We start from the raw sequence: 27,990 nt of genomic DNA, 5'->3' as shown, positions 1-27,990 counted from the left end.
TTAGATGATTGCTCTATGCTTTGGGTGTGTTTCCTTCTATATGATCTACAAAAAATAATATTATCCTGGTTGAATAAGTCTGTGGAAATACACTGCTTTGCTTTCAGATAAATAGCTTAAAAAGGCTTTAAAAGTTCTGCTATTATTATAGCAACGCCGCATTTGGGTGTAGGCAGGAGGTGTGAACTTCATGCAAATGAGGAGGAATCCTGATAGGCCGGCAGACGTAGTTGCCCGTCAGTATGGTGTCATGTTACACACGGGACCGACGTGAAAGAGACAGCACATTGCCTTTTTTATTTATTTTTTAGGAAGGAGACCCTTTTGCATAGGGTACAGTGTGGATAGACATTTTAAGTAGATAACGGAGTTTTAATTATGGAAATGAAAGATTCCGGCAGCGTTATATTGACAGCTTACCATTCATATTCTCCGCCAAGGATACAGTTGGTTGAGGACGGTTTTGTACAACCTGTCTCTCCCGTACGCTCCCCTTTAAACCGGTAAGTGAGACGCCAGATGCGTGTTTTCAGCATTGTAGCTCTAAATACAAAAGTGTCTACTACAAATGTTTCCAAACATCTACGACGCTTGTATAATTCATTTATGATGGGCTGTTTTAATAAGCTATTGAAGTTGATGTTGCTCTTTACCTGTGTACCAAGTGCAAAGCCATTCAGATTTGCCGGTAGTTTTCATGATGGGACTTCAACAACAAACTAACATCACTTGGACTCAAGTGCAGCACTGCAATTAAATATCTGCAATTAATCTGGGTTTGGATTAATGCATTTTAAAAAAATACCCCAAAAAACGAACGTTAATGGTAAATGACTTGTCGACTAGTAATTGGATGTTTATGTTAGCAAGCCGTCTTATTGTACTATTCGTCTGCAGTAAGAACTGGTTATGTAAGAACTACCAATTTCCATGCCATTTTTGTAAGTATAGTGATTACCTTTTAATGACGGGTTGATATTTTTTCCACAGTAGCTTTGCCACTTACCTAAAGAGGATGTTGGGGCTATAGGTGTGTGTTCATTTGAAGCAGCCGAGACAGATAAATCTCTTCTGTCTGGTCTGTTTTTAATTTTTACCTTGCACACGTTCATCAGTCTCCAAGGCCTCTCTACCATCATGCCACATGTTGTAAAGGAGCGCAATGTAGCTGGTTGCCTGGCCTGCAGTAAGAATGTGTGTTATAGCCATATAATGTTTGTTAATTGGTGAAAACAACTAATTTGATCACATTGATAATAATGGGAAAATCCACATACATTTTCTTTGATCTCTTTTTGTTGGATTCTTATACATCATCCTGCAATCAATGATATGGTCCATATAGCCAGTCAACTTCTATTTCTGTTAAAGTCTTTACTGTGCCATGTCAAGGGTAGCCTTTTCATTGTCTATAGTAGATTTTAGTTCACCTTTAGTATAGAAACTAGTAATGTACATATGAACAGGGTCTGAAACTTATCATGATGCCAGCTTCATGAGTTGGTACAATTATGTCCAACACAGCTTAGACTGTGTAAAATACAGATTACATCCAAGGCCTATGACATAGATTATGGAATTCAATAACAGAAAAGTGTCTCCAGGCCTCGCGATGTGCCTTTACATTCAAAATAATGTAATTATTTTATGCTATTCTCTTAACTGGAAATCGCATCCCATTTTGATATCTCTTTTGGCAGATGAAATACTGACTAAGGGTTGTTGAACTTGGCTAACAAGGCTTGCCTTTCCATGTTTTTCTGTACCAAGGCTAAAAAGCAACATGGATTTAAATAGAGTGAGAGGCACTTGCTCTTGTCTTCATCTAATCATGCAACACGTGTACTGTACCTTTGTAGAGGTCTCAAACTTCCAATTCACTAATAATGGCTTAGTCAAGGTAATATTACAGTTTGACAGATGACACAGTATAAGTAAATGTATCATATGGTGAATAGCTTCTTGTGAGGTTCCTGAGAAGTTGGTGAGGAACTAGCCATCAAGTATTTAAATATTTACATTGCAAAAGAGACGGATAGATGTGTTTAGCTTGTCAGGATTATAGGTCACTCAACAGCTGTTATTTTGCTGAAACTCGTGATGTGGAGCTGGCTGCAATGTGAAGCTTGTGCTTTCTTGTCTTGAATGGGTGATTTTAAAAAACTGTCTAGCAGTACAATACAGTTGAATAAATGACCTTCATGGTGAAAAATGACCATCCACATTGATAATATGTGGTCAGGAAGTTATGACTATAGAGCCATGGTTAAAAAACACTGGGCACAGTGCCCCTCTTTTCTCACACATTCGTAAATTCCCATAATATTGGTTTGTTCTCATCCTGTCAGAGGTCATGTAATGAATATGCCTGAGTCTTGCATCTGATGCTGTTCTTCAGATTCTCTTCTCACTATACAGTGCATAATTCCTCAGCTATAGTTGGCTCAAGATACAGTTGTGGGCGCAAACATTTGCATCAGTGATTACATTTACCAAGATAATTTACTGATAATTGCAGGAAAAAGGTTGTTCAATGAAGCGTATAATCAATTAAGCATATTTCAGTACACTTACAGCTGATTTGCATAGGAGATTTTGTTTCCATCAATCCATAAAAAGCATGTATGTAGTAACCTGATAGTTAAAGGTACAATAGGTAATTTTGTACTCCTAATGGTCAAGAGAGGAATTGCAGCAACAAACATCTCCAAACTGCAACACTGTTTATCCATCCCCCTTTTCTGTGTTCTGCCATTGAATCCCCCCCAACAGAGTGTTGGTCTGTCAACTGTATTTTTTTTTTTTTTTTTTTTTTTTTAAACCTAAATTTAAGAACTGTAAACACAGGCAGAGGGTGAGTCAACGTGTCAGTGAGCCTTTTTCAATGATAGGAAGGGATTTACAATGGTCTTGTAACACAAAAATCTTACCTATTGTACCTTTAAATTAGTGTTTACTCACCATCAGCTGCTTGGTGCCATGGGAGAATTACTTGGTTCATATGCAGACAATGAGTAAGTTGTCCCCCAAGGGGGGAAATGACTTTTTTTGTTTTACAAATAGTGAAAGATTGGTATACCTTGCCAAGATTATTAATTCCACGAGACAGTGAAACAGCACAACAATAGAATGTAACGGTTGTGTGCCCTTCCACTCACACTTGGTGAGAAAAGGTTCAGTTGCGTCAAGAAACATCAAGTCAGGATAATAGAAGACGACGTTAACACTGAGACGGTGTAAAGCTATCCGATATGGTCTCGCAGCACAATGCCCTGACCCTTTCCACCGTGTGCAGCACACAGGGACGGTTTCCCGCAGGGAAGCGCTATGTTCTGCCAGTTGTTGAGATGAAGACACGTGGGCTGATGAATTTGGGTCATTTTCTGAATTACTTCCAAAGGGCCCGTCTGCTGAGCTTTGTTCTATACAAAAGCTTGTCCCAGAAGTGTGGACATGCTCCATTTCCAACAAGGTTTATCTTTTGATACTTCTCTCTGCCATTTCCTCTACCAGTAGAAGATTTGCATACATTTTAAAATCTGGATTAGATCTTTTGATTTAAACATGTTGCTTAACTTAATTTGCCCTGCTTTGTGCACTTTTGTTTTTATTATTTGTAACGAATACACGTACCGACTAGGGTGTAACCATGCTTTTAGCCCCAATTTTTAAATTCATCTGTTGCCAAGTTATGCACAACAGAGATAGAGTATAGTGATTTAATGCTACAGGTATTGTACAGCATGCATGCAGTGATAAGGGACAGACAATGCATCCTGTTTCATCTTCCTACCATAAACAATACCTTTGTTCTTTGTTAGCCAGGCTCTCAGCATGTAACAGATAAACCATGCCATCATAGAATGACTCACATTTGCACATTTGAGAGAAAATTCTCTGATCTCCTGAATTTGTCAAAGAGGCTGGTGAAGATTTTGAAAATGCCCAATTCAAATTAAATCGAAACAACACAGTGTTCAAATGGGGAAGTTTTTCAGTGTTGTTGTATTCTATTTATCGCTCCTGTATTGGGAGGTTATGGAAACTGATGTACTATTTGAAGTTGTAATGGTTGTCTCGATGTCTTGCCTGCCATGTTCTGCTTCCAAAAATATATATTTCACTTGACTATGCATCAATACTAGATTGAGAGTGGGTGTGGCTCTTCCAGTGATGCGGAATGTCACTCGGACACACTTTTCAAGGACAGGAGACGGATATCTTAGAGATTAGTATATTGTATTTGGAACATTTTAAGGTGAAGCTCCATCCATCGATCCTTTGATGAATCATACATGGATTGTAAAAAAAACTCATGCTGTGGTAATTACCCTCTCTTATCACTATTTATTTATTTATTTATTTATCTATCTATACTTTAGTGCTAATATCTCCCGATGAACTTGTTTATGGACAGTAAGACACACTGTCTACCTGTTATGAAATCAAATGTTAATTTTAGAAGCTTTTTATCCAGTCTTGTCCAAACTGCAGTATAAGTAATATTTATCTTTTATGTCTTGAGTTGTGGACCTACGTGGCACTAATGATATGATTGCAACTTTGTCTATTTATAGCTCTGCATTCAAAATGCCCTTTTGTAAGTTGTTATGGCTAAAAGTGTTTGTGAGCTTGTCTAACTGCAATAAGTAGCTATATCAGAGCTCATGCAGAACCACTCGTATGAAGATAATTGTTCTTAAATCGCTTATATGAGTACGCATTCAACAATTCACCAACGCATTCACCAATTTTCTCTTATTTAGAATTTTTTCTTAGGTTGGGACCATTGTTTTAGTACCTGTCATACAGATCATGTAGGCTACACTTGGCCAGCCTTTTTCCAAACTTAAGTTTCTGACTAATGGATGGTATGTCAATACAATTTCCCAGTCCTTGATTAGTTGTACCCTCCCCTGAAGGCCCTCATCAGACTCTCACCCGGGACAGGTACTGTAAATCAAATTCCCATACACTGCCGTCGAACAAGTACAAATTACGGGTGACTTCCATGCCATTGGTGGATTAGCAAACAGCATAGGAGCCTGTAGCCTACACATACAGGCTCAGCATTAAAGCGCTTTCGCCTTTCCAATTCCTTAATTTAATTGCAAACAGTATCACTCCATTGACGTCTAAATTATATTGATTGCGAAATACAACCTGCTAAACGTTATTGTTTGATTGCCTGGGGGAGCGCATGACTCATCTGTACTCCAAAATTGTGACGGGCTGTCTTTTTCTCAAAGTGCTCATGGATGTTGGTGGCTTATAGCTATGTAAACTATTTTCAGAAGACTTATGAAAGACTTATTGAACCATTCTGCATTTCAGTGACGGTAAGAGCGTCACTGCATTTACAGCATTAGTATTTATTTCCCCATTCCTTGGTTGGTCACTTAATTCCACTGATGACATTGCTAAAAATGATAGGGGATACCGGAGATGGTTGTCACACTGGTTGGTTGTCACACGTCTCGCTCCCTAGAAGGCGCTGTACAAAGATTTTGGTAAAAAAATGTTCAGTTTTAGAGTTCTCCCAAATGAATAATGAATAAGCCACATATCATTGAAGTGAGGGGGGGGGGGGGTTTGTGATGTTTTTCATGTCTGCAAGAGGATAAAAGCTATACATACTATTACCTAAGCCTTCAAGGGTTGCACTAGTGCTGAAATTACTCTTATATGATGTGCTGAAAGCTAATATCAGGAGATATTAGCACTAAAGTATAGATAAATAAATAAACTCATTTGAGACTTGAGTGAGTCACAAGTGAGTAAAAAGTGTGACAACCATCTTTGGTTTCCCTGATGCTTTCGTTTATCAATAATCAGAAAGAAGGTCTTCAGTCATGTTCTTTTTCTTAATCTTAGGTGGCATTTTATGAATGACTTCCTTATAGGCTATGGCACGTAAATGACTCATTTACGAACAGGCGGTATTCATCATGTCGGCATGTCGACAGTCTTCTGAAGTTACAAGGGTTTGTTAAATCTGAGGTGGCACACTCGTACGAGCCCATCGTATGAAAAAAAGAGAGATGTAATATAAGAACATGAAAATGTACCTGCATGAGGCCCATTGTTGTCTAAGTACAATGGTCTTACTTAATCCTTTACTTATTTATTTGGCATATAGTCAATTTTTACAGACGGACTTACAGGAGCCTCTGGAAAAGGAGACATGGGCATGCTTTGTGAAGGTGAAGTAGTGTGGTAGCCCACAGAGAGTTTCAGTAGTCCACAATGCTGACACCGCATATCCCCTTTTTAATATTCAAATGATATTTAATGTTATGAAAGTACAGTATGTACGCTTGTGTAGACTGTGCTCAGTACAGTATTAGGCAATTGCAGCTCATTTCAGTTTCAAAGTGAGTAGTCCATTGCATAACATTCCTTTTATATTCCATTACATTACATTATTGGCATTTGGCAGACGCCCTTATCCAGAGCGACATACAGTTGATTAGACTAAGCAGGAGACAATCCTTCCCTGGAGCAATGCAGGGTTAATGGCCTTGCTCAAGGGCCCAATGGCTGTGCGGATCTTATTGTGGCTACACCGGGATTAGAACAACCAACATTGCGTGTCCCAGTCATGTACCTTAACCACTACGCTACAGGCCGCCCCACATATTCCATGTTATAAAGAGGACAGTACAGTACTGTGCAGTATTATCCATTCCCCACATATCTGAGCTGAGTTTCAAAGAATGCATAATCCCTTTTGTAATGTACACATTATGTTGATTTTAGGCAACAAAGAGAGCAGATTCACTTTTTGGCTTGAGTTTCAGATACATACACAGTTGGAGAAGGCTCTTGCCCACAAAAACTCATTCACTGAACCAGAGGAATGGTTGCTTATGACCCCCAGTATGTGATTTTAAGATTAGATCATTAAACCTGGAACCGAGCCTGTGAACAAGGGGAATAATTAACTCCTGAATGCGTTTGACAAATTGTGAAGTGGAGTGGCAGCACTAAAAATAGACCAATGACTTCATTGCTGAAAGGACAGGAGGAAAAAAAACTTCCTGGTAGGGCTTTTGAAAATGCTGCTTGTCGAGATTCCAGCTAACTCCCAACAGTATAGGAAAGGGTATGGTTAAAGTGTGTCGCTTCGTGCTTCTGGAGACAAACTGCACATATTTCTCTCACTTTCTGAGGGGTCCTACCAGGACTGAGGGACAGCAGCCATGCACAGGTAAAATAAAATCCCACCTGTCTCTTATCTCTACGTTCTCGTTAAAGAGGATTTTGGTAGAGAGCCTTTTGAAAAGGTATACACTGACAAGGAAGGAACTGACAGCTGATGATGTTTTTTCAAAAATAATATGCCTGTTGGCAAAATTGTTGCTCGCAGTTCTAGTTTCAAAATGCACAGGACAGACATAGCTTTGCTTAAAAACTATACAAGCTTTTGAAGAAAGGAAAATGTTTTTTAGTCTTTAAACATAGTAGATTTACATTTGCCTGTGTTTCGGTTTGTGAAGATTAAACTTTAGTATGTACTTAAAATCAAAAACCAAAAATGAAAATACATATTTTGAGATGTTTTTACATAGGCTGTGTAAAATTGTAAAGGTATTAAAGAAGTTTGGGTTACAGGGAAACTTTAAAGTTAACATGAGACTGCCAGATATAGTACTCTGCAAAAATGCTTATTTTTTTTGTTTTCCCCATTAGTGTGTCAGAAAACAATTTCCTTTGCATTGTTCTCTCCAAAACAATGTATGCATTTCATCAAATAAAGTATCATGAAGTAATATAAAATATTTTGAATAAGAACTTGATAAAGGCAGTCTGGCATTACCTGGGGAGCCTGAAGCAAGTGAGACAGTGCTTTCTTCAGGGTCTTAAGAAGAACCTTGGCAAGTTATCCAATATGTTTGGAACAACCAACCAGCCGATATTCTTATAAAACAGCGGGACAGATTTGATGCAGGTTTAAAGGTGATGGGTGGTCACAGAAATATTTATTTGATTTACTTCTCAACTGGTTACTGCTCTTTATACATTTTTTGATACATAGAAATGTTTCATTTAATCATTTTTTAAAGGATTTTGCTTTGCTTTACAGATTTATTTTTTGACATGCACCCAAGGCTTTTGCACAGAACTGTATTTGTTTTACAAAGGTTGCTGTTTTGAAGTAGTCCTTTCACAGTGTTTATTTGTCTTATCATGATGGAATGAATGATAAAGTAACCCTGTTTAACCTTGAATACAAAATCATTGTTGAGCATGCAAATGGTGTGCAATAAACTTACTGAACATGACATAAAACAGAGCAAACTCCTCAACAGATGTCCTGGCTGCCCATGAACAGAATTTCTTCAGAAGCAATTCAGTGCAATTCAATGCAGTTGAAATTGTACTTCCCTCTAGGGTGTTTCAGCGAACTTATCCCTGGTTATGGGTATGCACTTTGTTGTACGTCGCTCTGGATAAGAGCGTCTACCAAATGCCAATAATGTAATGTAATGTAATTCTACAGAAGCAGCTTGCATTTATTATTTTCGCCAGAACTTCAAATAAATTTACTGTAATAAACTGTAATAAAATAAGCAAACTAATTAAGCAAAATAATAAAAATTCAGATAACCAATAATAATAACGATAGTTTGGCTCAATCATCAGTCAAACCAGAGAGGACAAATATAAAGTTTAACTTTCATTTCTGTGCTCACATTTCCTGGAGGGTTGTTGCAGGCTATACTGTAGCATTGGAATTACTCATAACATAGGGGAGTTTGTATAGCTTGTTCAAATGTATTTCATATGAAGTGGAATATTTTTCAGATGAAGTACCTCAAGCATGGAATAGACCTGTACGATTGTAGCCTCACCCTGGTTTCAGTTCTGTGAACCCGCCCCTGCTTTGGCTGCTTTGCATGGCCTGGCAGAAGAGGGCAGTGGATAAAAACAGCGATTTGAATGGGAAATTTTTACAATTAGACTTGCTTTGTGAGACCCTGGCAACAGAAGGTGATTGATGCATTTCTGCAAGTGGTTGGGAGTGGATGTAACCAATGCTTGGATGCCTCTCAGTATGAATGCCATCGCCCTGACGCAAATCGGGGTGTAAACTCTGATGTCACCATTGGTGAGCTGTATAAGCTAAGTAGCAACACTAAAAACCCAGCCTTTTTTCCCTGAAAGAAAATAAAGACAAGCTAGATCCTCACTTGATGTTCTTATCCATTTCTCTGCTATTTTGCATGTAATCATCTTCTCTCTCTCCGATCACACAATCACTGTCAACTGTGAAAAACGTGACCTTTTCAAATTGAGGAATGCTCATGGGAACATGTTTCCCTCTGTTTTTGTAGCACTATGAAAGACTTCTTTGTGAGGCACTGAAGTATTTGATAAAGTATTTGTGAATGTTTAAGGTACTCCTTTCAGGGAATTGCTTGTGTAAAAGCCAATGTAAATCATGTCCTGATGGATACCTGCATAACTGTGTGCTTCGCTCTTATTCATTATTAAAATCCATTAGCTAAACTGAAGGCTACTTCCATCTGGCTTTTGGTTTTCAAAGACTCACTGTGTGACACCTTGGTGATTGAGCCATAGTTGCAGTACTGTTAAGTTCAAACATGAAAGTGGTAATGCTGGATTTTTGCGTCTATCGGAACATGAAACGTCCACGTATAACTGCACTGCTGACTATTCTTAGACTTCTTGTCGAAACGCATTTCATATTTACATTGTATCAGTTTCATTGTAGGCCAGAAGATGTCTTATTCAGCTCACAGTTCATGGCAGGGGCTTAACATTTTTTGGAATTCATATACATGTCACACATTTCGGTCGGGCAGGGTTGGACGTGGATAGCAGGCACTAGCAATGATTGAAAGGTTCATAAAATCAGTGAATTTGACCATTGTATAATGGCAGAAATTGTAATTTAGTTCTTTATCATAGCAATGGCATCTCAGCTTTAGGGAGGTATATAATTAAATTTGATTCCCTGAATGTTTATTGAACAAATTGTTGTGTTTGTTCCATGAGTTGCGATTTAATTGGAGTGTGATAATCCTGCTCACCAGTGTGGGAAAGCCCTTGGCTTAGCTCTAATGGCTATTTGTATTGGATTTAATTCATTCTGCCGAATAAGCAACAGAAAATTCCCTTCCAATTGTTTCTAGTTGTATTTTGCAGGAGGCTGCCGGTATACAGAAGAGACTAAATAAGTAACAAGTCTTCTAAATAACAAGTGAATGGGGTGATCTTACATAATTTAGGTCATTTTTATGGGTACAAGCACAGTTTGTCCTATCAGATTGCATATTAAATAACACATATGGTGCTTTAAGTATGCACTATGTAAGGAGTCAGACTGAATGGACTGGGCCTGTGGTTTATCGTCTTCTGCTTATTGTACAAGTGGTAAGAGTGCAGTTGACACCACAGTATTGTCACCAAATATAGATAAACAAACTTGGAAGCAAGGTGCTTGGAATCAGGAGGGAGCATAATGATGTCATAAAAAGGGTGTTGGTAAAAATGGGAGTGAGAGAAGACAATTTTGAGTTGATAAAAAGATGCAAAATGACCATCTAGTAGATATAGATCTGGAATGATAATTAGCCCACTCTCCCTCCAAGAATGATATACACCATCAGTCCGTTGGATGTATATCATTGATGTGTCTGCAGTATATTGGTAACACTTCTTATTTCAAGTTTTTAAATACAAATCTGGTTGGTTATACTATTAGGCTTCACTATATCTGCATTTAAAAGAAGAGATTCTGCTTTGTGAGGCCACCCAGTCATGGTCAGGGTCACTATGGAGGTCCTTGGTGCAAGAAAGCTACTTTTTGCAACATAATAGCAACCTATTTAAAATCTATGCAGGAATTTCAATTATACAGTAGGTTTCACAGCAAAGACGTTTACAAAGACTCGGTACTCTGCATATGAAGGATTTTACTCAATAAACCAGGAGTCATTGTAAAGATATACACTCAGTGACCACTTTATCATGTAGACCTGTACACCCGCTTGTTAATGCAAATATTTAATCAGCCAATCATGTGGCAGCAACTAAAAACATAAAAGCATGCAGACGAGGTTCAGCTGTTTTTCAGATCAAATATCAGAATGGGGAAGAAATGTTATCTAAGTGACTTTGACCGTGGAAGGTTTGTTGGTGCCAGACAGGGTGGTTTGAGTATCTCAGAAACTGCTGATCTCCCGGGATTTTCATTTCTCTAGAGTTTGCAGGCAATGGTGCGACATAAGTGCGACCTAATAAAGTGCTCACGGTGTGTATGGCCTGGTGTGTGCTGTCCAGTACACACCAGGAAGTTGACAGGAAAAGGTCAAAAACCAAGGTTCAAGCTATTTCAAAATTCTTTAAGTGCACAAGTTGAAGTGAGCTGACCCTTTTTGTTGACAAAAAATGCATCAAGACCTCTCGTCTTTCCTTGGGTGCATTCCACCGCTTTACTCTGTGCACTATGCTGTTTTGCTCCACCCAACAACCTCAATCCATAAACGGATTACTGCCCGTACTTGGGATTTGTTGTATCGACCTGTGTTTTTGGGATACCCCGTAGATTGTCCACATCTCTAAATGCCACTGGCAAACTACTTAGCAGTTAACACGCTGCTCTCCTTTAAAGAGAAGGCAACATGGTGAAAGAGCTTGTAGTAGTTGTCATCCTTAAGGGCTCTAACACAGATTTATTTGATAGTTGGAGATGACTGTACACTAAATATAGAGGCAGCCAGTTGCTGCATCCTGGGCTATAGTGCTCCTTTGGTAACAAGCGGCTGAACACATGCTAGGGGCAGGTGCAGTGTCTGAGTCATCCCCTCTGGGGTTTGTAGTCTAGTTAATATAGGCTCTGTTGGTAATTCCTCCAGCGCATGATTTTGGTCTAATATATAATATGGATAATTACGGATATTCTTTGACCTTGAAGCACATACGCCCTTGATGGTTTATATAGCATAATTTCCTTCAAATGGCATTTTAAGTAAGGATAACTGGGAATGGATCCCTGACAGTTTCCGTTGTTGATAATGCTCATGTTCAGTAATTCAATAATCATGAGTCGCAGGGTCACTATCTGATGTAGCAGATGTTGCCTCAGGATGTTTTAGAATTTAATATTTGTTAGGGTATTTTTCATCCATAATTGAGACCTGCGGTATTTGCACGCATTTCATTTTATTAATATTTAATTGCTTTTCAGAGAGACGGCCATGGAGTCGGTTGCACTGAGCTGCTTTTCTTGGAATGTTTATATGGCACCGTAATCCTGATATTTACATTCTTTCAGAAATGTGGCCATGATTGGGGGGTCCCCTGATCCAGGCCACAGAGCTCACCCTGTTCAGGGGCTCTTTGGGAATGCTTCCCAGTGCCACATGTTTCTACTTGAGCCATATTCACCAATGACCTACATACTGCCTTGGGGGTCGCACATTGAATCGAGCAGTTAACATCCAATAAGCTCTTTGCCTGGCTGCCTCCAGTTTTTGGTATTATTTTGGTGTAAATGGTTGGCATTTATATAGCACCTTTATCCAAAGCGCTGTACAATTGATGCTTCTCATTCACCCATTCATACACACACTCACGGCAATTGGCTGCCACGCAAGGCGCCAACCAGCTCGTCAGTATTGCATTTGGGGGTTAGGTGACACTTCGACACAGCCCGGGCAGGGGATCGAACCGGCAACCCTCTGACTGCCAGACTTTTGTTGGCTGCACTCAAACCAGCGCTGTGTGGTTATACAAAGTGCTGTGTGGCTTTACAAAGGCTACTTGCCATACTTTTGGTCTTCAAATGCAGATCTGTTTAATGGAGGTAAACACTGAGGTGTTGACAATTCTACGGCCCTCATGATGACATTGAAATAGTTCTTGCAATGCTCATGTACAATCTGATGTCCTTGCACATGTTATGTAGTCATGTGTTCATGTATTTTATATTTGCAGTCTTCTGCAGCTTACAGGTGTCCGCCGAATAAATGGCTATAATGGCAGTCCCAACCGTATCGATTTTTCCAGTAATTTTGTGTACATTTTCCTCTGATAGACCCATTTAGTCAGAGTGCCAGAAACCTATGAGCTTCAGATAAGCTTTTAAGAGGGTGTCTTTTTTCAATTTGTGCTTGCAAAAAAAGAAGAAGGAAAAAAAACAGTGTCAACTGGGAAGGGCAGAGAAAGATGTTGAAAGAGGAAAGGAAAGAGAAATAGAAAGGGAGGGGTGGAAAGGATGAGGGAGGGAAGAGAGCTGGACACCAGAGACCCTTGCCTTGTGTGGACTGAGATGGAGGTATGTGGGAGGAGAAATGAGCTTGTTCCAGTGAGATCCTGTCTTCACCGGAGGAAATCCTGAGATAGCACAGTTCCTTTCTCTTTCTTTCTCTCCCTTTCTCTCATCATACTCAAGCAACTTACTTCATGATAAAGGATACTTAGCTGGCTGCGCAATATTGTGAATTCCATTTTTCCTGCTGGATGAGAGGCTGAAAAGGTAAAGACGTATCTCTATCCACTGACAGATTGTTTGCTATAGCTGTGATATTGTTAGCCTCTTGAGTGAACTTCAGAAATGATGTTACTAATGTGTCCTGAAAATGAATGATTTTATGACTGGGTTTCCGAGGTGTGGTGTGGTCTGCTGTTAACATGACAAATACCAGGACCTTTCAGTTTGTCAGGTATAGTTTGTGAGGGCGTTTTACAGGCAAGAGTTACTATTTCTTTAACCTTATTGTTTGTTTCACTTTGGAGATAATGTGGGCATTGTAAACTTGGGAATTTGTTTTAGTGTAGGCCTACCTAAAAATAAGCAAATTGTTTCGACGCTTATTTAGGTTGATTTGAACTTTGTTCTCTAACTATGGATGCAATTTCCTTGCTTGTTTAATTTGTAATAAAACAACAGAATAAAAAGGCTACTTGGCTGTTTTATCTTGCACTTATTGAAATGTATATTGAGAGACTAAGTAGACCCATTTAAAAGTCAGTTGAATGGCCGGGGTATAAACATCAGTCGAGTTACTTTACTCAAGGGAAAGCGGTTGCCGTTTATTTCCCTCTGTGTTTCCTATTCATACCCCCAGGACATTGAGAGTTCCTCTGTCTTAATTCCGTCATTTATGTGACACTGCTACTGAGTCACAGAAGACTAGTATATGAGCTCTCTGGTGTCATAATCTATGCCCAATAAAGCTCTAAAATCAGACTGCGCATCACTACCTTCACGTGTCACTTGATGATGACTCTCTCACTTCTGTAGAGGATGTGCATTTAATCCAAGTCCATGTACTAGAACTCCATTGCTTGCAGTTACCAGCTGTGATTGCTACATCAGAATTAGATTGTTCAGTTAAAGGAAAACACCAACATTTTGGGAAATATACTTTTACCCAGACTTAGGCGAGCTGTTCGATTCAATTTTCCCTTTTGTGCACTCATTGGCTCAATTTCCATGTTAGCATAACGTGTTAGCTTAGCATAAAGACTTGAAGCCTACAGGAGTCAGTAGCCTACCTCCTTCGAAGTGAAGAAATACACCTTACAGCAACTCTGATGCTGTCTTATTTAAACAAGGTATCATGTGTATTTGAAATACACGTACGGGGAAAGAATGGTAAAAACGAGAGATGTTGTTTTCAGATTTGTAATCTCTGGCTGCGTTACACATACTTCCACTGAGCCAGCCACATTTTTCACCTTTGAATTCTTAGATAGCAACGTCTCCCTTCTGCACCTCCGCCCTACTGCCGTGTTGATCCAGACTCGGTGTCTCTCATGATTGCACATTATTTAAGAATAATGCACGGCAAAATGCATGCCTGGCAAATTCCCCCGCAGAAAGTTCACACAATCATTTGAAAGCTTAGAATGCAATGCTTCTGGCCAGGTGCCATTCATACTGCATGGCTAAGTACTCAAAGTGAATCTCTACATTTCTGAAGGGCATAATTTAAGGCAGAACACCGTAGATGAGTTTGTCAAATACTTCAGTGCCTAAACGGGCCTCTGTTTACATTATACTTTGGTAGAAACGTTTTTGTCATATGTACCTGATGAATCAGTTGTGTGATTGTGCAAGCACGTTGAGTAAATCTGATCAAGGGCATAATATTACGCAGAACACCGTAATGTAAGTGTGAGAACATTTGGTAGAAACGTATTTGTCATATGTACGCGGTGAATCAGATTGCAAGCATGTTGAGGATGACATGCTTAGCTGAGAGTTTAGTGGCATGTGGGGTGAAGTCTTATTCACGCTCTCATTACGCTCAAAGTCTAATTTCTCAACTTCATTCATGTTGATGGCTTTTAGTGTTCATATGAAACAATGTGTAGGCTAGTTTCTTTTGGCAAATGTACTATTATTTTTCTACTTCTATTTTTACTATTATCAGTTCATCAGGGACTGACTATAAAGAGAATCACGTGTTAGTGTGTTTCTGTCTTTGGGAATATAGTGGCTTTTACAAGCCCTGTCATGTCATAGCTCATACAAGATAAGAAAACAGGTGGGTGTGTGCTTGTGTACAAGTATGTGCATGGGTGTGGGTGTGTGAGTGCGTAGCTGAATTTTATGCTCTCTGTGATGAAATGGGGGGGCGGGGGGGGGGATCAGATTTCAACCAAAACATTTGATTAAAAAAATAATAAAAATTCTGGGAACTGAGAATGCAGTTCAAACGATTAAGAAAAACTAAGGCGCGTGTACAGAGTTTCAAACGCTAAAGGTGCGGTAAATACTTCCGTTATTGTGGTTTGCTTCATGGATACAGTATTTTCTGCACAGCAGTCATATTTATTACACCAGTTAATGACATAATGTTCAAAGTGCAATCTACTGTATACAGTGTAATCAAATTTGAATGTCACCAAACTAAACGGCATGTACGGCCACCCTCGCTCTAAGTGCTGTTTGTCATCACAACCTGTACTAGAATGTGGAAAATGGATAATAATAATAATACAGTGTCTGTTAGTTTCATGTTTGTCATTGATTTATGTATGACGAACAAACTTGCTTTGCAGCAAAGACTGCATGTTTCCACAGCCTTGTTGACAGACAAGCCCATTGTGATAAGCAGAAGATGAGAGTTGTATTGAGTAGGCATAATAGTAATGACACACAACAAAACATGAGGGTTTCCTACAGGAATCATAAAGTAATAAGTCACGGAATCGCTACCATGTAACCACTACAGTTTGTCAGATACAGCATTCAGACCTCAGTCCTAAGCAGGCCTTGAACCATTTCTGTTAATGCGTCGAAGCTCAGCTGACACCACCATCGATCGCAGGAGGAAGCAGGCAGTCTCCCAGGGGATTGTGGGTCCATTCTGCCCTTAGCACTCCATCCTGACTCCCGTTGTGCTTGTGTTTATTGAATAATGTCTCCAAATGGGGTGCGCTTTTGCTCTCTCACACTGATGCAGGAGAAGATAAGAGGGCCTACTGCCATTTAACTGGACACTCAGGATTTTAGTTGGTAATTTGCCGTGATGGAAATGGCCTAGGTTAGGGCTGGGCGATATAGCGCAACATTTATCGAATGCAATAACAATCACCACCATCATGTGGTTCAGTATATTGCCTTTCTTTTGTCTTTTTTCACGTGGCCTTTGAAGTTTGGATGTTTTGTACCGCATCAGGTATAAAAGAGAGGCAATACACTACATTGTGGCAATGGTGCACTCTGTCACCCAGCCCTAGCCTAAGTCTGATTGTGTACTCTCCTGACCCATGAGGGGGAAAAATAAACAAATTTTTGTGAATGAATGAATGCCCAGAGAACATTTCTAGGAAGCCTATACACTATAAAGTGTTCGTTCTGGCAGCATAGCTACTGGTCCCGCTTCACTGAAAGAAACAAATGCAGTAAAAAAAGTTGTTGTGACTGTGAATGTAATCTCTAGTGCGTTACCATGCTGCGTAAACACCAGAAAATATCTTGCAACCAAAATCTCATTCACCTCCTATGGCTGCCATCTCTCCGGCTGGCTGGGGAAAGATAAGGGCTTAAGGGTGGCATTAAGCTAATTTCTATTTAACTTGAGGCCTTTCACATCATTCAGGCTGACTGACCACAGGCCCTAAATTCTGCTTAAATAGATCAGGCTACCGAATCACCGCCCCATTCACCGCCCCATTCTCCACGCTGAAAGACGCCGGGTGCTGTTTCTCCATAGCCAGCCATTAATCAGCAACCTGTGTCTTTCAGACTGAAGCATGGAAATGAAAGGCCTGGTGATGTTACGGGTGTTCCCTATAATTGTAGGTCTATGGGAGGCAGACAGCTACTAAGAGCTGGGGTGTGGTAGCCAGGTGGAATGGGAGTATAATCACTGAGTGTAGTGTTGTTTATGTTGCCAGGTGAACTACTGTGTGCGTACGTGTGAGTGTGTGTGTGTGTGTGGGTGGGTGTAAGGGGTCATGGTGTATTGTGTTTCTGTGTGTGTGTGCACATGTCTCCTTCCTTCATTGATCTCCTGCTAGCCAAATGTAATATGTTTTCTTGGTCTTAGCTGGTTTTTAGTTTGTATAGAGCTGAAAGGAAAATGAGCTTCAGTATTGGTTTTAGTAGAGAATTAATGAAGGAAGTCAGGAACGCAGAGGAAGTATGTTCTGTACCTGTTTAGATGTAGTGTTTCTAGCTGGTGGTGGTATTACTCTTTTTAGTGTATCTTAGCATGTGTTTTAGTTTTATAATAATACTTGATCTTATATTAGAAAATATGAGTTTGTTTTAAGTTTATTTTTTCTTGTCAATTGAAATTGACAAATCTTGAAATTAGACAAACTGTCTCACGTTAATGGTTGTCTTCTTTAGAAGTATTTAGAAGTATTAAAATACGTGTTGTCATATTTTTTGGTTTTTAGAGTGTCGTGTTTCATTGAGAGCTACTGGATTAAGTCCACTTACAGTTTAAAAACAGAAAACTATCTAATATTATTGTCTCACAGATTTATACTATGACACTTTAATTAGGTGTAGGATTGCATATGTGGCATAAGATTCCTTGGGGAGTGGCAACCTGCTCACAAGTGTGTTGGATAATTCTACAGCATCTTCTTAATGATGTCTCCTACTTGGTTATCCATTTATAGAATTGTAAGAAAATACACTGCTTTCTGTCAGAAGCAGGAATATATATATATATATATATATATATAAAGTCAACCTTCAAAAGAATGAGAAGACCCCAGCTGCCCAGTCCACAATGAATTTGGCTGAGCTATTGGAATGTTGCAGAAGGAGCAAATTTATACCATGCATAGAAGAATTTGTACGCATACCTGCATGTTCTTACACATGTGGCTGTATTTTGTTCATGGTGAACTCACTTAACCTACATTTCCAAATTCAGCACTAAAGGATCTAAATGATAATTGTTTGTCATTATGTTTAATTGGGTGAGGCTGTGTATCTGAGCAACTTTTTGTAAAGCATTTAGCATAAATAGCAATGTCCCATTAAATGTCAAATATTGTTATTGTCATTAATGAATCAACTTTCTACTGGGTAGAAAAGAAACCCAGCAGTACTCCTGTCCTGGTGGCCCAGAATTGAGAATATCCCTGACATGAACTGTGTCTGGTTTGAATGCTTCTGTTGCTTCTACATATTTCCTCCCAAAAGAAAACTGCTGGGTAACCACTTTAACCTTCCTGTTGCAAGCAAGAATTTGAGCGGCCAAATCTTTTGTGCTGCTGTCCACAGGAAGGTTCGGTACCAGGGGTCAAGAAGGATGTCCTCTCCAGAGGTGCCTTGCCCGCCCCAGACAGGATGCTCATGGGAGGCCCGAGACTCCTCAGACCGCAGCTCCATGGAGGACTACTGGAGCGAGATGAAGAGCATTGAAGAGGATGGGCCCGCTGTGCCCGAGGAACCGCAGGAGAGAAGCAGCAGCGATGGTATGTAGCAACCCTCCACACCGAGTCAGGAGGGGAAAGAGGCTTTAACCCATTATGAACTAAAGCACCCTACTGAAAACCCATAGAAAGGCTTAGGAATTCCAAATTCACAATTTCAAGGTCATGTGTCTTGATAAATGGCCATATGATCAAATACAGTTCTAGCTTTGCATCCTTCTGTTAATGTGCAGGTCCCATCTGCCCATAATGGGTTAACGGGCAGGGCTTTAATGTGGCATATATGGTACAATCAAAGGCCTCTGGTGGCCATCTTGTACATTTTTAGCCTGAAAGGTGTGAGGTGTGGACTTCCTGCAAACAGAAGAAATGAACACCACTCACACTGTTATTTTATTACCAATGTTTTGGCTTCAAGTCTTCATTGGTCTTCATCAAAGTCAAACTGTCGGGAATAAAATTACGGAGCTTAAGTGTGCGGTGTTCCTTTCTTCTTGTACATAAGTACTACGATCACCAGCATCTTCTTGCTGTTATGAGTTTGGTTGAGGTCAATTACTCCATTGGTGGGCTCCTGTGGGTTCCTTTCAGAGGCAGAGCTTGAGGAGGCTTGGCTCCAGGACGCGGGGCTCTCCACCCTTGTGTCCGGGGGGCCGGGGGGGCCCGGGGGGCCGGGGGACGACCCCGCCGAGGCCCTCTTCTCAACCCTCACCAAGAAGCAGGCAGCTCTGGTCAGGAAGCGCCTGGACGCCTACACTCAGACCCTGCGCAAGAGGAACAAGCAGCCAATCAGACACGTCCGTGACGTCTTCTCCACCCCCGACACTTCGGTGAGTGAGGACACTCTGTGGCAAAGGGTGCCAGATGGCGTCGGGTTTCTCATCATTGTCAACTTTACTCTAACTGTTTTGTGTCATGAAGCCATGAAATATTAGCAGTTACAGAACCTACTAAGCATATAACTTTTAAATGATTAAATATTTGTATGATAACAAGACTATATATAATGTAACGCTTCACTACTTTGCTTTTCGCATCAGCATATCACTGCTGTTTCTGGTCACTTATTTCTGGCTGTTGTGTAACAAAACCAATGAATTACTGTTCCCCTCGTACAAACACAACTCAAATATCATAGTTTTAACAATGAAAGCACATATGGCATGAATATAACCAGTCAGTATGCTATAATGGATAAAAAAATACCTTTGATCAGTAGTTCCTACAATATGTGGATCCTTAGTGCAGTTTATGCTAAACGTCTTGAGTGTTATCGTTGTTAAGCTGTACACTGGTTGATTGTTGTATTGTACATTTTTGCCATTCAGCTTTCTCTTGTGATAATGCAGTGAAAGTATTTCAGGCCATTCACTGTAACAAGATATCTTACAATTATCCTATTATGTCTTTACTCTGTGTGATTTAATTTTTACATACAACATTGGGCATGCGTGCCAGTACAAGTACCATTGTCTTCGAACCGGAATGCCAGTGTGCTCCCAGTAGACTTGTTTATGCACTGTTTCTCCAGAAACAAGGATGGCCCTTCTGAAAGCCTCAAACTGTTCCGAGTTGTGCTAAGATTTGCTGGTGTGCATTGGAGCTCCATGTGCACCAGTAATCTTTGGACCTTATAAGCTTTTCTCTGTTACTGACTCAGAACTAAAAGAGCTATGCCATAAGCAGTAGAGATTACCGGTTTGTCGCCTTCATTTTCCGTAGAACTGAGGTGTGAGTTCTCCTTTTTCACTTTGACCTCATTTAACCTCAGGCTTTGAGTGAATTAAATAAAACTGGGGCATTCTGTACTCTCGTTTCACAAAGGGGCAGGGAATTCTCTGGAAGTCCCTGAGTAGTGCCTTTCCCTCTAATTTTGCAGTCAGCCTGAACAGCCAGAGGTTCCTAAAACTGAAAATATGATGACCCATATCTCTTGGCTGGAGTATGCTCAGCTGTTGCACCAGCTGCCCCCTCCCCCTCCCTCCCCTATTTAAAAAGGTGGTTGGCTAGTTTAGCTTAACATGTTCAAGAGAGAAAAAAAGGAAGTTCCTGGTACCCTTGATAACAAAGGCATTTACCTACTGTACTGCTGTGCAGATCTGGAATCGTTTTATGGAGAGGAACTGAGAGGTGGTTTGGTACGGTTAATGTAAATACATTCATTGTTTTTATTTACTGTCAAGTGAGAGGAACCCGGTGAATTAGGAACGTGCACTTACAATGGCTGGCACAGCAATATTTTGGACATTCCTTGCTCTTGTGATGCTGTGAAGTCTTGGTAAATATAGGGGCCAGCATATACTGTAAGGGTTGCGTCTGTGCTGTAGTTGACTGTCAGTGCGGTTGAAATCTTTTCCCCCCGGCGGTGAGTCAGAATGCTGACCGTGTGGTGAGTCATCTTCAGCAGAGCTGACAGCTGAGCCCTCTGACACAAAGAGGACTTCTCCACACTTGTATATGTGGGCTGCAGCTCTAGAGTCAGGGTAATCAAGGAGAGTGCTTGGCAAGCAACTACTGGCGGATCTGCAGTCTGTTCAGTCACATTCAACATTACAGCTTGTCACTGTGAAACAAAAACGCTCAATTAAATCAAATGAAAGGCACTACTTGAAAATAGATTATTATGCCGTTCTGGTCAGGACAATTGACCACACATGCACAATGTGAATGGTATACTATCACACTCAGGCAAAGTGAGAATGTATGACAGCAGAGTACAATATTGATGGAGAGTACAATATTGATGGCATGTTGGGACTATAATTATAATGGTGTTGGGGGTAATACTGTAGTGTATCCATTTAGTTTATAGTAGTGTGTACGCAATAGGTTCAAGTTTATTTTGTAAAGCTGATTTTCAAATAATCGTTTGCTGTACATAAATCATATACACTACATCCAAAAGATTTTACATTATAATAGAATGGAATAGGTTTTAGATTATAGTAGAATAACATAGAATAATAGTTCATAATAGAATGTCAGTTACTTCTTCATTGATCTTTTACACCGCAATGCCCAATAACAGCAACATTGGTACTGGCATATGTTGTATAGTGCTACTAACAGTGACCTTAAATAATAAGAAAAGCTCTTCTTATATTGAGATGTTTAAGACCTTGCTCATTAAAATGTGACAGGTTCAGAGTGTAAAAAAAAAAAAAACCTAACACTGCATATGGTAATAAAAAGTTCCTGTGATGCTCTTAAATTTGGAATTTGACTTTTACAGGTATTAATCCATCATGTTTTCTTCCATTGCAGCCTGGTTTTACCCAGGAACAAGTCGTTCCCATCTCCCCGAAAGCTCAAATCCGTCCTAAGCTGCCCCTGTGGAAGCCAGTTGAAGGTACATATCACAGCTCCCGTCTCCTTGAGAGGGAACAGCATACAGCACTTAAGTTAACAGAAAAGCAATTTCCCTTGGAAGTTTCTTTGTGATCGCTTGTGCCTGTGCTGTTCTCAAAACAATTCACCATATTTAGCCATTTTGAAAAATGTGATTTACCATCTCTTATAGTATTGGATATGTCCAGAGCATGATGTGTATAAACCTTTATTCCTGAATGTTAGAAGGATTATTACCTAACTGCTCTCATAATTACTCCCTAATTACTAATAGTTAATTGCCCATCAACAATTTAGTGTATAGTGCAGCCTTTGAAATGATATCTTGAAAGTGATTTCTGTTTCCCTTGCACCAAGCTCCCACAGTGCTTTTGCAGTGTGTCCAAGATGGCGGTGAAACACTTATTGGGGATTGTATTACAGTGCCAATTCAGATTTACTTAATGTAATGGGATGAATGTATATTCTAGATACCTGCAGACCATAATAATAAGATGTGAGCTCATGAAGCCCCTTCCCCAGCTTTTGAGTTTGATTTGACTGTGTGTTGGTGGGTGGCGAGTGTGTTGGTGGTCAGTATGGTTCCACGTGTTCCTGATGTCAATCCTTTGCCACAGGGGAGAGCCGAAAACCTGACTGTAGCCCGTTACGAGAGACCCTGTCGTTTGATGTGCCCTATTCGGAGGGAGTCACCTTGCACCGGAAAGGCAGAGCCTGCCAAGACTCTCAGAGGATCAGGAGAGATGACCTGCCAGTGAGTTAACTCCCACACTTCCTTCTTATCATCCACCACCTGACAGTAAAAAGAGCTGCCATGGCTGATTTTAAAGCAGTTGGTCCACATTTTGGCATCTGTCCTGGCCTAAAACAAATCCCAGGTAAAACTAATCTTAGTTGCAGTATGTTTTTGTATATGTAAGATTTGCAAGATATATCTTTCTGGATGAATACTTAAATTGTTATGGATACATAACTGTGGCGCTACTGTCCTTCCTTTTGCTCTCATGCTTTAGTTTCATTTCAAAGTCGTTCTTTCCTGCTTTATTTGAGATATCATGATTACATTAGGTGAAAATCAAGTGGAAATAATTTCGGTTATTTTATACACTGCTGTGATACTGAAGTGTATTTATTTCTTGTTTTGAAGACATTTCAACCGCCTCAGCCCAGAATGGGATTGACGAGAGTGCGGGACCTGTCATCGGAAGACATGAAGAAGATCGCCTACTTCTCAGTGATCGAGCTCAGCACGTTTTACTACTCCTTGGGAATTGAGCTGAAGAGGAACAGGTTGGCACGCAACAAGGGCCGAGGTGGGTCATCCGCTTTGCAGGGTTGGGGTGCTCTTGCTCTTGGACTTGACTTCCTCTACGATGGCTGTTTACACTCCACTCATGCCAGCCCCGTCTGTACAGATACTGGTGTCTTCGGAGTGCCCCTCACAACGCTACTGGACAACGACCGGAAGATTTACCCCGGGTGCAAAGTTCCTGTCGTATTCAGAAAGGTAAAGTTGCCCGATTTCAGGAAGCTCTGAAGACTGTGCCTGCCTTTGTGGTCCGTTACAGTATTTCAGTTCTTTTCAGTTGAATTTGTTGAACTCCTCTGTTGATCATGTCAGATAGTAGTCTATCAAAGTTAAATGGTTCTGAGGAAATATAAACCCCAGAAACAGGTTTTCCCTTTTTGTTACCACATGTGTAGCTTGGTTAACTTTTGTTACCACATGAGCAGCTTGCCTGTAGTTGTGACTCAGCTGCTTAACATTGTCTGGGCTTTGTCTTCCTCATCAATTATGTAGACCAGTCCTGGTCAGTGGCACTCCCCCAATCTCACTCCCTTCCTTATCCTGTCTGAATGACATACTGCATTACCATCTTCCAGATGGGACCTCTGGTCAAACCTTACAGCCCAATCCCAAAAGCTATTTTGGGCCTCTTCTCCACTTTGGTGGGAGTACCAAAACTGCTCAGCTGTGACTTTGTAGAGGAGGCTTGGGCTCCCAGGCACTGGTTTATGTCACTTCAGTCTGTATCGGTATGCTCCGACCCTCCAAGGGCAGCAGATACACTCTACGGTATCAGTAAGACATTCCATAGGGTCCAAACTGATCATTACTTTGAAGACTTCCTCATGGTGTTGTCAGCCCTAATGTGTCCAGTGCTATATACGTATGACGTTGAGAAACAAACGACATGAAAAGAATGCTGTACACACTGTATATTGACGCCCACCCTGTGACCAGGAGATGAGGTAAAGAAGCCGTTCTCAATGGAACCGGCTGTACCCTTGGCATTGCCAAGATCCCATATGTTATGTCTCCGATGAGGAAAAGGTGTTGACGTCTGAGAACAACCGTGTTATTGCACATTTATATGTGCATCAAAACAAGGATTAACAACTGACATTAATTAAGCAATTGTGATTTACGCCAAGCTGACGAGCATTTATTGGGATCAGTAAGAGATTCTGTCAGTTGCATTATGCCATGGCATCTTTTTTTAAATGCATTTTAGCTACATTGCTGATTTAGTTGACACTTTTATAAAGTTTGACAGACTTGAATTGTTTTGCAATGGCATTTTTTCATAAAATGTGTTTCAAATGCAGTTCCAACTACAACAAGTAATTATGTCCTCTGGCTTATGTAATTCTTTCAGTTGTAAACAGCTGCTGACTTGAGTGAAATTAAACAAGATTTTAAATCAGTTTTCAAGAACCAGGAGCAAAGTTGTATGCATTCCTGTGCAATACGCATATTATGCTTTTTTGTTTAGACATTTTCCGTTTTGCTTTTCAGTCCAATGAGGAAACTGTTGCTAAAGAAATATAAAAATGCAGCGTATCTGGCATGAGATTGAAGTTTGTCTGTGTTGACTGCATGCGTCTGTGATTGCAGCTGTTGTCTAAATTGGAGCAGACAGGACTGCAAGCAGAGGGCATTCTGAGAGTGCCAGGCTCGGTGTCCAGAGTCAAGGTGAGAATGCCTCTCCTGCTTAACCGAACTCACCTGGCAAACACTGGCATTTCACTGTAAAAAAGAAAGTATATCTTAAGTGTTTTAGTCTTGTCCTGAGACAAGGAATCATATTTTTTCCTCAAATATTTGCTCGTTTTAAGTTTTAAATTCGACATTGTTGGTTTCAAACAGATATGAATATCCCAACAGACTGCAAATGGTGCCACTGTCTATTGCCATCTCTCATCACTCTTACTAGTTCTACATGCTGACTGCACGCTGAGCAGTTCCGCTGTTTGCAGTTGGTCATATTAGCATTGAGTGTGGATGACTGAGTGGAGCGCTGTTGAGTCTGAGTCTCCGATTAACATGATATTGTATGGACCGTCGGCGCCTCCCTCATTTAAAACAATTCTGCTGCAGGGGCCTTGACTTGCATCGTGGTTGCCTTAGTAGCTCTTCTGAACAGTAGGAGATAGTCAGGTCCTGTAGTCTGCACCAGGGTTTGCCCTGTTCCTGCAGGGTATATCACAAGGCAGGATTATGGAGTTAGCTGGATAAATTCACCAAGCAAAACCTGAAACAGCTCTTTTTACTTTAGTCCATGTTCAAGTTTTGGAAGGGTTCCAGGTTTTACTCTGTGAACTTCTCCAGTTTGCTCTGTAATCCTGCTTGGTGAACTCACACCTCAGGGTGTGCTTGTATAGAAAGCTGTAGTGGGTAATGAGATCACTGAGAGTGCTGATGAATGGGCAAAAACATAGAAATGGTTTGCCTGGGGCACAGCGATACACGTACAGTAAGGTAGCTGAATGGAAATAATCTCTTAATCTTTTAACAATGAATAAACCTCAGTGTGGAGCTTGAGGAAGCTTAGGTTCTCACCTCTCTTTTGTTTGTCCGACGGCAGCACCTACGCCAGGAGCTGGACACCAAGTTCTACGAGCGTAAGTTTGACTGGGAACAGGTCCGGCACAACGACGCGGCAGGCCTGCTGAAGATGTTTATCCGGGAGCTTCCATGCCCCCTGCTGACCCAGCAGCACCTCCCGGCCTTCACCGCTGTGCAGAGTGAGCACGCCGCCGAACCCAAACCCAAATCTCCCGCCAGAAAACATTGCAATGTTCACCCCACACCGCTCCAAATATAGAGCTGACACATCCTGTTCAGCCTACGCACGCAGGCACGCGCACACACACGCACACACATGCAGATACAGTACATGCACATCACACAGACACACGCGCACACACACCACACATTAGTGGAGTAGTTGGATTCGTTTTTTCATCCCACTTTCTATGGAAATGCATCTATTTTAATTCCTTCAAATCCAGTTTCCCCACATTACCAAAAATATAGTACAAACACAAATCTTGCTCACAACAAGTAAAATATTGCTTATCAATTACAATTTCTCCCAATAATGAACTGGCATGAATCAGAAAGTTGTTCCTGTAATTGACAGAATTTAACTTTTTATTCACATTTATAGCATGTATTTACATTTATATTGCAGAAAACTAGTAAAATTTACAAGCGTCTCAGTTTCTTTACAAAGTTGATGCAATTATCCTTGCAATGCTGCCATCTTGTGGTGCATGTAAAGATTGTGTTGTTTACCAGACAATTGCTGTACTTCATGCTGCACAAAGAAATCCTTGTACATTATGGTTATTCCGGTCTCACAGGCTGAATCTAGAGTGTTTCCAAGCTGTTTTCTCTTTTGTAGTCATCTGTTCGTTTCTTAGAAAATGTAACGCCTGCTGAGTTCTTGAGGAGGTGCGTGGAATGGGCTAGGCCAGTTATTGATTGCCTCTCCTCGTGTTTCCGTGATATTCAGATATTTCCTCGTCCAGACATCAGATCCAGGCCCTGCACCTGCTCATCCTGCTGCTACCAGAGCCCAGTAGGGACACCCTGAAGGTGAGATTCAGAGAAACGTGTGGCGTGCTGCCCCACGCACTTCTAGCAATGCAGCATGCCATCGGAAAGGATAAATCTTCTTCTTGCATTCCTCCACGCTCTCTGGAAGAATGCCTTTCTAGGTTAGCACTATTGTAGGCAGCGGGGCCTTGTGTTTGCCTAACATTATCAAAACAAATACGTTGCATTGCTATCGCATGAGAGTTTTGTAAAGGCAGCAGGGAAATAAAACTGGTCTGTCAAGCATCCTTCTACACTTCTTTTTCCACACCTTAATTTAAACCCAGAAGAAGCCCTGAGGCTGTTATGTAGACATTCTGCCCTTTCAGTTTGATATTTTGCCAAGGTACTTTGTCAAGGACAGAGCAGTTTGTCCAGAAATTGTTCATGTGCCGACTTTATTCAACATTTGATGATTGGGTGTGGAAGGGCTGACCTCCTCCATGGTCCTCAGGCTCTACTGGAGTTCCTCAGGAAGGTGGTGGCCAACGAGGACAAGAACCGCATGAGCCTGTGGAACGTCTCCATGATTGTGGCGCCCAACCTCTTCGTCTCCCGCGGCAAGGGTGCCAAGATGGAGGACATGGAGGGAGCTGCGGGCACAGCCCACCTGGTCCGCCTCCTCATCACTCAACAGGACCTCCTGTGGACGGTGAGCTCCAGGAGGAGGTGGACCTACCATCGTCCCTCTCCCCTGAAACACCCCCCACGCATACACACACTCAGGACAAATTCAATCTGGGCAGCATATAGTCCAGTGGATAAGATGTTTGACTGGGACATGAAAGGTTGGTGCTTCTAGCCCCAGTCTAGCCAAATACGATCAGTGCGGCTGTTGGGGCCCTTGAGAAAAGCCCTTAAGCCCACATTACTCC

At 40.9% G+C, this 27,990-nt stretch overlaps 1 protein-coding gene across 3 annotated transcripts in view; it reads left to right on the top strand.

Annotated features, from left to right (window-relative positions):
- The first annotated feature begins 262 nt into the window (after positions 1-262).
- The window catches only part of arhgap28 (Rho GTPase activating protein 28), a 31,273-nt gene continuing 3,545 nt past the window's right edge, over positions 263-27,990 (top strand). Inside the window, exons 1-11 of one of the 3 annotated variants that reach the window (XM_061239590.1) lie at positions 263-503; positions 18,731-18,924; positions 19,474-19,712; positions 22,147-22,231; positions 22,848-22,984; positions 23,378-23,543; positions 23,646-23,737; positions 25,130-25,207; positions 26,100-26,259; positions 27,033-27,115; positions 27,570-27,767. In XM_061239590.1, the coding sequence (XP_061095574.1) occupies positions 379-503; positions 18,731-18,924; positions 19,474-19,712; positions 22,147-22,231; positions 22,848-22,984; positions 23,378-23,543; positions 23,646-23,737; positions 25,130-25,207; positions 26,100-26,259; positions 27,033-27,115; positions 27,570-27,767 (1,557 nt within the window). In that variant the 5' untranslated portion in view covers positions 263-378. Of the gene's footprint in view, positions 504-7,094; positions 7,211-13,378; positions 13,508-18,730; positions 18,925-19,473; positions 19,713-22,146; positions 22,232-22,847; positions 22,985-23,377; positions 23,544-23,645; positions 23,738-25,129; positions 25,208-26,099; positions 26,260-27,032; positions 27,116-27,569; positions 27,768-27,990 lie in introns of those variants that run through there. The other 2 variants (XM_061239591.1, XM_061239592.1) reach the window with 2 other exon arrangements.

Source organism: Conger conger, chromosome 4 (genome assembly GCF_963514075.1).
Source record: "Conger conger chromosome 4, fConCon1.1, whole genome shotgun sequence".
Taxonomy (NCBI): Eukaryota; Metazoa; Chordata; class Actinopteri; order Anguilliformes; family Congridae; genus Conger; species Conger conger.
The sequence above is the reverse complement of the archived record's forward strand: the minus strand, read 5'-3'. Positions and strand labels throughout refer to the sequence as shown.